Here is an 11,919-nt window from a genome sequence, read left to right as displayed (position 1 = left end):
TGCGTCTGACCCTCGCCTGCCGTACCACCGCCTGTCTGACCAATCCTTCGCCTTGTTGTTTGATTAATACTGCATATGGATCCAACTGCCTCTGACTCCGTATTACACATCCCCTTTGATGGTCCAACACTCAATGGAAACGCTCACTTGAAATCCCCAGACCATTCTAAATCCGCCAAGAGTGGTCTGGTCTGGACCGCTCAGTGAAAACGAGGCATTATTCTATTTGTAAGAATTCCCATTCTTGCTCTGATACCTTCTTCTTAACATCTTCTTTCCAATCCAAATTTTTTAAGGTATTTTTTTTCTTTATCGCCAGCTATTCAAGTTATAAACCGACCAATCAGATGCCTCAGTAAAAGCATGTGGTGCCCACTGGCCCCACCTCCAACGTTTGATTGGCGGCTTCTCCTGAGCCGCTTTCAGTGCAAGAAGTGTGGACTCAAACAAGCTCAGTCATGACTGGCGACAGTTGTCCAACGGACCAATCACTGGTGACGGATTTCAAAATGGTGGTAGTGTATCAGGAAGCCACGGTGACGGCTTCTGCCTGATTTTGCGAGAGCCGGAGGTAAGGCATTTTCTAAGGTGACGTCAACCCCTCAGCGATGTAGATGCTACAATTGGCTCCATTCTGATGCAAACGAACAGATCCATGTACGTCTTTGTTTCCCTCGTCCGAGGTGGCACCCCAACCTGAACAGGTGGATAGCTCCGATACTGTTGTTAAAAAGTTTAAACAGATAGATGATAGGCGTCAACAGTCCCGCTCACAAATTTCAGAGTGGAACTGCTGCCACTCTGCAGAAACTATGTCCTAGAAAATGTCTAACAACATCAAAATCATAATAGAAGACCACTAAGAACACTTTCACAATACATCAAAAGAGGATTGAAGTGGGACTTTAAAACAGACTTTGGGGATTTTCTTTAATCCCAACAAGTTTCATGTAGGGTTCCACTCCGTATTTGTTTATGAGGTTCCTTCAGCAGTGAAGGTTGGTGGACAAAGAACTCAGTTTCATCATTTCTGCTGCATAGAGAGGAAATGCCAGATTTGTTGACAGTAAAGGAAAGAGACGCTCCTTTGATCTCCTGTCTTCACTTTTCTTTGATTTTGAAATAATGACACATGCTTTTCTGTTCTACCCAACCTGAAATATGCTCTCAATAATCCCTGCATGTGTACTTGTTTTTTTAATCTGATTCAACCTCTTAGCTTGACCACAGATGAAACGCATTTTGCTGAAAATATGAAAGGCTTGTACACAGGCGTCCACAATGAGACCACACAAATCAGCGCATTTCATTCTGCTGAACTTGATACCCTTGATTGCTTGAGAAAACAACCTTGCTCAGCTCTGCTCACTTCATCTTCCTCTCCGCTGCACAAAACCATGAAACCACGTGTGGCATCCTGCAATTTACCACACCGATGCTGAATGGTGGAAAGGGAAGAAAGAAAGAAGTGTGACTCGAGAGGAAATGGAATTAATTCAGTGCCATTCAACAGCTCCTGCACTACAGTGACATACAGATCGCGCTCCACTGAATGCACTTTGTCGCTCTTCCCCTCTATGCACTCTTACTCCCCACGCATTCTCTGTTGTCATTTTCGGATTCATGGTGGCTGCACTACAGACTCCCCTGGTCCCTGTACCTGAAAAAGGCCAGTTATGCAACACTTTCATCTCCAACCAACACATGCAGATACCAACAACTTGTACACACCGCCTCCTCTTACGTAAGAATATTTACTACATCACCATGTCTTTTCTGTCCTTACCAAAACTCGAATGCAGGCTGTGGAGCCGCCGAGTTTTCACCACAGCAGAAATAATTTGTGAACTCCCCCTGCAGACGCCCGATTTAGCAAGCGCGCTTAAAACACACTCCCTGCCCCCGGTCCCTGCCTGCACCCGCAGAAGAAAAACACAACATGCTAGTTGTAATCAGAGTCATACTTCAAATCCCAGAAACATGCATGGAGAGAAAATGACAGATGTTTGTTTGTGTGCGTTCGCTGCACGGCACATACTCACCCCCTCACTCGGGTAAGCCTCCCAGCCGAGGTCGGCCAGCGCCGACATCGAATCCAGCAAAGTAACTGTAGTGACAGAAGAGAAAAACAGAGGAAAAATAAACATTACATGCAAATACAATTTTTGTTGTTCTATATAAATAATGGAAGGACATGCGCACAAAACATCTCAAGATTTTTTTCTCAAAGTTCCACTACAATCATCTTTTGATTTTTATAAAAGCTTTCCCAGTGGTCTTTTAATTATGATTATGCCATTTTTTTGCCAAAATAGTTAGTTATCCAGCTATACAGTTTTCAGCAATATACCATCTCAGACAAGGAAAACAACGACATACATGAATCTATTTGTCTGCAAGTGGTTGCATCGGAATAATGTGGAGCAGGGAGCTTATGACCAACATGACTACAAGCTTTTTGTAACATAATTTTGCAAGATTTTCATCTCCTCGCGATTCACAGTACATTTTTGTAAAGAAATACTCAAACAATTTTTTTTTTTTTTTTATATTATCATTTTCAATCTGATTGTCTGTGCATTCAGCAGGGATCATCAATGTCCATTTTTAACAACTTTAACTTCTGCGCCAACATTTTTGTCCACAACTCAGAGGCAAAGTTTTTAATAAGCTCCTGTTGCGCAGCAGAAAATATGTCTTTAAAATGGCATAGGGTTTTTGGATAAAAAGAGCATGGCATGTCCGAATTCTCACCCTAATCCCTAACTGCTAAAAATGGCTATATAGTGCAGAACTATCTAGTGCCCTGGATTTTAAAAGTAATTCAGACACCATCAAATGGCAAATCTATACAACCATTTTAAAACGTGTATTTCTAAATCCACTGTCTTTCGATGATGACAACGTTGATGGTGTGTTAAAAAATTGCGTTTAAACACATTTATTTTATTTTAATTGTTCAAACGCAATGCATTGTGGTCTATATTCGCCAATGTAGTGAGTATCAGTGCACGCTGGTATTTCACAAAGACTTCTGGGAAATTTCTGGGGCATTAAATTTTTGGAACTGTAGATTCAAACAGCACTACAAAATGGTGAACACACTATATAGTGTGTAATGGAGGAATTCAGACATAGCCATAATTAAAAGACCACTGGGAACAATTTTTACAATTGATACAAACATAGTGAAGTTGGAGTTCAAGGCACCAATAAGATAAACTTAAATTTTCTGTCCTTCTTTATGTCAAAAATGCTACAAGAACATGTGCGGCTCATTTGACAGCAGTTGTAAAGGATTATAAATCATCGCAAGATCATTTTGATGTTAGTTTTTATTATTTTCCCAAAGACTCTGCTCTGAGAAACCAATGGATTGAATGTATTGGTCACAGCAACGTCAATAAACAATTGATAATTAGCTAAAAGAGTCTTTGGTGAACTGGAAAGGGAAAAAATCTGGCTTTTGGAGGAAGTTTGGTCCTTCACTTCCTCGTCCCAGCTCAAAACGATATGGTGGACATTACTGAAATAGCTTGAAATTTTTATGTAGCAGCAGTGAAGATTTACGCTGGCGAGAGACAGAGCTATCATAATCAGACAGGGGGGATCAGGGGTGGAGCTACTCAGCTTAGCTCCAAAAGTCACGCCCCCTTTAGAGGAGATTTTGGAAATGGAGGCTTCAGATTAACACGAAAGATAGCTTTTTAAGACATTTAGGTGGTGGGATTTTGGTTAAAAATTAATCATAATTAAAACATTACTGTGAATGTTTTTTTTTTTTTTTACATTGCCATAGGGGACGTTAAGTTTGAGTTCATGTTTGTTACAACTCTTTATTTTTTTATATTTCCTATAACTTCTTATGCTGAGCATAAAAGTTTGTTCAAAAACAATCCAAAAGACGTAATTTTAAAAAAACTGCTTTTAAGGCAGACAAGTCTTGTTAGATGTTAAAATGGTTTTTCACCATAAGCTTTACAACCACACAAAAACCTTCATTTATTTTCTTCAATGAAGTTCCTTCTGAAAGCAACAAAAGCAGTGGGTTGTCTTTTGTTGCCGGCCTGGTCTGAGAGCTGGTTCAGTCAGTGTGAACACTGGAGCATCACTTAAAGAGCAGTCGACCATCAAGGACAAAGAGCAACAGTCAAACCAATGCACATTGTTTTGAGTGCGGGATCTCCACGTGGCGGGAGGAAGTCAGGGGAGGACGGAGGAAGGTGAGAATGAAAGCTGGAAGGATGAGGTGACAGCATGACCAGCAGGAGGCGTAATGAAAACCTGCTCACATTTCAGGAGAAAGTCCTCCATGAGAGGCTTAACTCACTCTGCTCCAAATCAAAGCTTTAGCATGTTTTACTCATTTACAGAATTGGGACTTCTTTTTTGTTCTTCTCTCAGTGAGAGGCTATGAAGCCCTCATTAAAATCTCTGAGCTGTAATTTTCAATGAACAGATCTAAGATCACCCGCATGGCGAAATTTACAATAATCAGTCAATTTTTTTATATAGAAGTGGTAGTGACTGGCAAAAACTAGTAGTAGTCTTATCTGACTAATCAATCAGCTGACCAACAAAAGTTTGGTAGCAAAAAATGAGCTTGTTCCTATGTTTTCATCCCTTCTTCTCAAGCTCATGCTGATCATCAGCTCAACACACCATGACAGCAGGGAGGGCTGCCACGCTGCGTTAGTGTGAGCGTGTGCATGCGCTCGGTGCACCAACAGCACACACACTGTTTCTGAGGGAAGGTTCTGAAAGCAGACGAGATTATGAACGAAGGCTGCACATATATTGTATAATGACACTAAGAAGTATACTAATAATCTAGCTGAGCAGAGAGGTGGACTAAATGAGAGGGCTGAGAAGCAGGAGGAAGGATGCTGTGCAGGAAAAGGTCAGAAGAGGCCTGCAGCTCATGCGTGCATTCACAGGAACTAAAGACCATTTAGACTGCTTTCTTCAGTTCACAGGCTTTTGAGCAGTGAGCAGCAATGGGGCATAATGGTATAATAGTATATAATTTCTGGACCTTGTTTTTGAGCACAGATATGTCTCTGTGAAGAAATAAAAGCCTCTGACTGACAATGTTTGCGAAACTGTCTGTTTCAGGTACAGCCGTCTGGAACAGAAATATGTCATCTCCTTTCTGAAATACTCATTTACTCATCTTAAATAAATAAATTAACAAAATGCTCTATAGATAAAAACATGAAATTTCTTGATTCAAATTATTTAGAGGCACACACGACAAGGACATCTGAGCAACATGAATGTTGCTCGGATTTGCAACAAACTAAGTGAAAAACTTACACTCAATTTAAAATATTTTGTGTATATTTTTTAAAGTAGCAGCAAATATATTGTGCAATTTTACCCAACTAATAAAGACGACATATTTACAACAAGCTAAATTAATAACGTACTTAGTGAGCTACGGACACACCGTGCAAGTAACGCAGGTTCAAGAACACACCAAACTCCCATCATGTTTTTGGCTCATGGTGTTCACACTGGTCAAGCAGGAAGGGGCTTCTTGGTGCGAAATGTCGAAGTGGTGCAATTTTTTTTCTTTCACAGCTTTATTGCAAAACATCAAAGACTTGATCTTCCAGACAAACCGCGGGTATTAATTCCATGATCAGTTTTCCAACGGTTGGCACTTCTATGAATCAAAAGGGACGACATCCTTTCATCTCTGCCAAAGCTGAATTTAAGTTTAGTTCAGAGGGTATGCGTTCAGTCCAAAAACGTTTGTAGAAACTTGTGTAGCAACGTTTTGGACATGAAACCCCAAACTGTGCGTTTACATAGACTTTTCGTTGAAAGTGGTTGACTGAACGCGTGTGATCAATGGCAAAATGAACGTAGCTTCAAGGATTTCACGATTTTGTTTCTCTACAATTCAATTTAAACCTCACTTTTTGGATTGCAGTTTGCTTTCAGTTCGGTACTTCAGATTTGCGTATTACAAAACAACCAAAACACAAAAAAATTCAAAAATATCCTTTTTTGTTCTTTTGCTAATAACCACGTAACAATGAAATATAGCTTTCAATTGGCTTATGAAGGTTTTTATACTAAATTAGGGCTTTTAAAATACTTTTATACTATGTTACACTTTTATACCTCGTAAGGCAACCACAATTAGTCGACTAATCGGCGACTAATTAACTATAAAATAGTCAACGACTAATTTCATAGTCGATTAGTCGTTACTTGACATTATATAGAGTCAGAGTGTAGTAAAAAATGTTCTTTTTTTGTATTTGAGTCGGTGAGACCAAAACTTTTGTGAAAAATAGTCCAAATCCAACTTTTTATTAATAGGACTACATTTCAATTAAGCTTTTTGGTCACTTTCTTCCTCATCAACAAACATGCAGAGGTTAGCAGGTGTAACATCTCACTTAACCACTCACAACAAATAATAAATCCTTCTTAAATTTAGCACAACTTTAAGGTAAACATACTTTCTCCACAATTCAGTTTACAGTTTTAGCTAAGAATTGTGGCATTCCTATAACCCATGACGTCCTCATATTTCCAGCGTTCCACCTTGACTTCACTAAGTTAACTTGATGTTTTTTATTGAAGGAATTATAACGGATTAGTGGTAAGCAATGTTGCAGGAGGAAGAAGCAACTAATTTGTTTCCATCTGTGCTTTTATTTTTTAATCTTTTAAAGGTACTGCAACCCCTTTGTAGAATGCAGCATTTTTCAAAGCTACGTGTAAAGACTTATGGATTAGTTCTGCCAGTTTCCTTTTTTGCAAACAGCTAAACTTGCTTTTGGTTAGTTTACTAGGCAATCCGGTCAGAGGAATTTTTACAGCTGGCTGCTTTTAAAATAGAATAAAAAAAACATTCTTCTGTGGAAGACATTACAGCACCTTTCAAAATAAACTTAAATTATAGCAATTATCTACTTAAACATGCAGTCATTTAGGGTAGGACTTGTGTGAGATTGTTCAGATAACAAGATTGCTGCTATTTTATATACTTCATACTTGCTAAATTTCACATCTGTGATGAGGTTTATGGTAAAAATTGGCAAACTTAACAACCAATTAAACAGACATGTTACTGACATCATTGTTGAGCAAAGTTACCTCTCCCCGTTCCAATCCACCCTCTAGTAGATGCAATTACAATGACATACAGAAATCGAATTTTCAGATCAATTTGAACGTTATAAAACGTGAAGTTACCTTCATGGAGGTGAAGGAATACTGTGTAAGATCATGGTGGTCTCCCATCAACTACAGCTTTTGACTCCAACACATGATGATGCAATGCGAGTGCAAGAGGAGAGTGATTCAAGTCGGCTACAGAAATAGCATGCTCTTATAGAAGCCTCAGTAAGCATTTATCTAAAAATGAAGATAGACTGAGAAGTACCACTCCAAAGTGGGGAAAGAGATGCTAAAACTCGATGAAAAAACTCCACAACTGCTACTTTTTGCCGATAATAGATGTGCAAAATGTTATTTGACATCAAGTTGTAAAAATGAGCCATTTCCAACACATAAAATTCGTTTATAGCGATGGCAGAAATGCCAATACTGTTACTGCTGATGTGTTTTATAGTGTGATAAAGTATATTTTACAGCCTCCAAACGAGGAACTCCAAACATATTGCAGAAAAAATATCATTGTTTACCATTTGATCTTTACACAACATATTTCCCCTATTTCACTTATATTATAGTAGAAGTCTATATGAAATATGTATTGAAAAATGATTATTTAAAACTGAAAAGTCATTTACGGAAATTAGTTAATAATATTTGCAAACTTTTGGGCTCAAACTCCAGTTTTTTAATCATGTGTTGTAGTGTTTTAACATGTTCTTTTAGCGTTTTATATAACTCACTCTTTATTCAACTCATTGTACATCAGGAGCAGACAGAAAAATGCTGTTTGAAAAGCTTCTAGCAGTGATGTATTTCAGTGGTCCGCAACCTTTTTGTGGCTGCGGACCGGGACAGGTCAACCCATGTGGACCATTTAGTTTTGTAAATATAATACTTGACTAACAAAATCAATAGATTATTAAATATTCTTCTCGCAGCAGTCTATCTAGAAAAAAAACAGGTCACTTCTGGTGCATCCATCAGCAAAAACAATCCCCGGTTATTGACTTCTGTGGTAGCTTTCTTCTTTGCATTACATTTTTTGTTCCTACTTACTTTCTTATTTTTGTTGCGATCACTTTTATGTTTATAGTTACTTTTTATTTTTGCTGAGATGGCGGTTTTCGGCCTCCAAAGAAATTGCTCACCTGTAATGTTCAATTAGGGATTATGAGGGGTTGTAAGTCAGTAGGAGAGAGTGCAAACAAAGAGATCATGGGAAATGAGGGCAGGCTTGCTGCCAATACTCCCACTTACAACCTACAACTATGCTACTCTGCAAAAACTACATCCTAGAAACCCTGTTTTTTAAATTTTGTCTGAAAAGGGCATAATCATCATTAAAAGACCACTGGGAACGCTTTTAAAATAGATCATAAGGTGATCAGAGTGGGACTGTAGATCCCATTTTTCACCCCGCTTAGGAAACATTAACAATTTCTTCTCTTCTCACACACCTACTGTCAATACCACTTATCACTTGTAATCAATGACTATGCTGATCAATAGTGAATTAGCAATGGCTTCCTGTCTGCTGACATAGACACTATGCATATATGTGTGTGTGTGTCTGTGAGGGGGAGAAAATGCAAAATGAAGGCTTTTCTCAAAACCCGGATTCTTTCTGACCTCAGACATTTTCTCCTTGCTGCTTTGGGTCTCTCTGAGGACTTTGCTAAATTGTGAAGCTATGTGAAATATAAGCCTGGGCCAGGCCTACTTCAGCCTGTAATAAAAACAAAAACGGGCTCATCATCGCTCACTTGGACAAGGATCATGTTCGAGCCCCTCTCTAATTCCTTGATGCAGACATACACATGCAATTACCAGCGTGGTGATCGGCTAAACATGACATATTACACCCAGAGAGGAGCTGCTTTTTCAGGACGGCACGGAAGCAAAAATAGAACCAAGACACGGGGACAATGTCATTTTTTACAGACTTTTGTTGAAAAAAATATAAATAAATGTGCAGATCCGTTCGACATGTAATCTGATTACTGTGGGGGCATCTGGTTACAGCGACAAGCTGTCTCATCGATTTTCTTTGCCAAACTGTGAGGTTTACATTATGATGGTGGAAAATGAGGAGGTGGGCGATCAATATGGGAATTAAAAATGCCTCCACATGCATGTTGTTTGGAAATGTACCCACCTAAGTGCAGAAAACACTGAACTTTTTTTTTTCTCGCTGTTCTCCTTGTGTCTGTTTTCCTTCTCTCATCTGCTTCCTCCCTTGGGAAGTAATGTGTCTCCCAGCCTTCTCCTCTTTTCTTTATCCCCTTCTTTGTCTTTCTATGTCTCTCTGCCACCCTCTCACTGGATAGCATCCACCGCTTCAGCTGGGCTGCAAGAAGCTGTGATCCACCTGCCAAGAATCAAAGGCACTGCCAACAGCCAGACTGGCACACAAAGAGGCCAGAATGCTTAAACACACTTAGGCGCACACAAAACCCACACACATCTCAGGACTGTGCCAGTGCTGCAAACACAAAAGGCCACCGCGCAGGCTGGGCGCTTGGTAAAAATATAATAGCCCATAATGAGTTCATTAAAACTTTTAAACTACCGTAAATTGAAACGGAACTGAGAGCCTTGCTGACTTCACCTTCACGGCATTCCTCCAAAACTAGAAAAACTGTTTATTTCTTGCTCACTTAAAGTTGTTTTCTGAAAAAAAAGAAAATAATGCTGAGTGCAGTTTCTTTTAATCAAAGTCTTCTCTACGAGAAAAAAATCCTCTGTTAATAGAAAAAAAATGAAGGAATATGCAAATGAAAGAGGTGGAATAATCATTCCATTTAACTACAGAACAGATAAAGGATGTTTTGCATTTAAGATTAAGCCTAATTTCTACAAATAGGTTTTTCATGAATATGCTTTTTCCATTCCACATAAATAAGCTTTATGCTTAAATGATTTGGGTTTGGACCATTTATAAAGAATTTTAAGGGTAACAGCAATATTATTGCTGGTGATTTTTTAGTCTCTCCACAATGGAAGCTGACGACTCCGTCTGGTTGATGAGACACAAAAATCCTCCTGTGGAAACTCCCCAGAAGGACTAACGCCAGGTCGGTCATTTCCACCAGGAACACGGCGATTACAGCTGAAATTCTCAAGCTATTACGCTACTGATGAGGGGAAGCCCATCCATTTACCCTATAAAACTGCACTCTTTATTTTCTTCATTCTATAGTATTATATCATATTTCTATTGACCAATCGTTTATTTTAAAAATACTACAAGCCATGCTTTTGCTTATAATTCTTTCTGTTTACTTCATTTAGTAAATGAATAAATATAAATTCCTTTTGTGTGTATCTTTCCCTCTCACACGATTCGATACGCATCTCAATATCTGGTCCATGAATCGATACATAAGTAATTTAATTAACTTTTCGGTGATGCGAAACAGTCCAATTCTTTTATCAAAAATGCTAAAATCTCCATACTTTTTATTCATATGGCATTTAAAGCTATAAATAATAATGTGTGATATTTGACAGAGAAATGCATTCAGGCTCATTCATTCAAACAGAGTCTGTCTGCAACAGTTTTATTGACAGAGATTTAAAATCTGAAATACTCGGAAATGAAAAAAAAAACAAGATTATTTCTTGTTACATTTGTTGTCTTTCATAAGAAAAATGCCACACATACGCATTAAAAACTCAAAAAACAGAATTTTCATTAAATGGGGACTTTAAAAACCCATAGTATATAATTTGGCCCATCTTTTCTGCCCTGTAGTTCGCCATCATTCCACTAGGGGCAGTAGGAGGATTTTTCCTGCTCATTTCAAAATGGTGGCTTCCATTAACACTTTTGGCGGGAAAGGTTTTGCTAATTTTCATAACTTTATGGTGAGAACAACTCGTCTGCTGTTATTCATTTTTTCAAATGACTACTTATTCTACTGAAAATGTTTGAATTTGTTGAAAATTAACTTGTTATACTTAAAGTTAAACCATATTAAAAATGTGCGGATTAAGTTTGAGACAGTGGGTAAAAATATGCTTTTTTTCATAATATTTTTGCATCTTAAACTGACATTCATTTAGTAAAAAAAAACTTACCAAATCACCCAACATATCATAATTGATACAACTCATAAAAAATGATGCTTAATTATTTTTTCTGTATTTATTTTAATTTAAAAATGAGAATTTTCAGTCAATTCTTTGATGTAGTGGGCTTCACATGTTTAGCAACAAAACTGACAGTTAAAAAGATAGAAAAGTCTTTTTTGTTGGAGACATTTTTGCTTCGGCTAAACACTAACAGATACACACATTTTCACTTTGATTCTGTCAGGAGTAATCCCAGCACAAGACCTCCCCCCTCGCCTCCACTGCACCGAAAGAGCAGTTCAACTGCTGAGGGTGTTGTCAGGGCAACCAATGAGTGGATGGCGAAGGAGGATGAAGTAGTGAGAGGACTTCAGATCTGAACTTTACAAATAAGCGTGCCTCCTATGTGGACTTCTACTCTCTCTGCCTTCAAATCAGTCCCCTCTCCACTCATCCACAAACCACAAGAGGATTTCAATCAGTCCTTCATTTCTCTCTCTCATCTGTGCTTTCATCCTTCCTTCATGTCATTTTATTGAAGTCGTGTCTCCTTTCAGGTCTCTTCTCTTTCTCTCACTGAATAGATATAGAAGTGTACAGTATATTTTATGCACCATGTACAGTGCTTGTCCACATGGTGGAAATTCTACATGTTATGTAATGCAACGTTGTTAATTTTCTCAATGTTTGCTGCCCACTGAGAAC

At 38.4% G+C, this 11,919-nt stretch overlaps 1 protein-coding gene across 2 annotated transcripts in view; it reads right to left on the bottom strand.

The window, feature by feature from the left end:
- Nucleotides 1-11,919, bottom strand: part of epha4b (eph receptor A4b) — a 106,414-nt gene that overhangs the window by 84,312 nt on the left and 10,183 nt on the right. For both annotated transcript variants that reach the window (XM_024273351.2, XM_024273352.2), the window contains exon 2: nucleotides 2,043-2,107. In XM_024273351.2, coding sequence (XP_024129119.1) covers nucleotides 2,043-2,107 — 65 coding nt within the window. The remainder of the gene's footprint in view (nucleotides 1-2,042; nucleotides 2,108-11,919) is intronic.

This window comes from Oryzias melastigma, linkage group LG17 (assembly GCF_002922805.2).
Source record: "Oryzias melastigma strain HK-1 linkage group LG17, ASM292280v2, whole genome shotgun sequence".
Classification (NCBI taxonomy): domain Eukaryota; kingdom Metazoa; phylum Chordata; class Actinopteri; order Beloniformes; family Adrianichthyidae; genus Oryzias; species Oryzias melastigma.
Note: the sequence above shows the minus strand (reverse complement) of the source record. Positions and strands in the feature narration are given on the sequence as shown.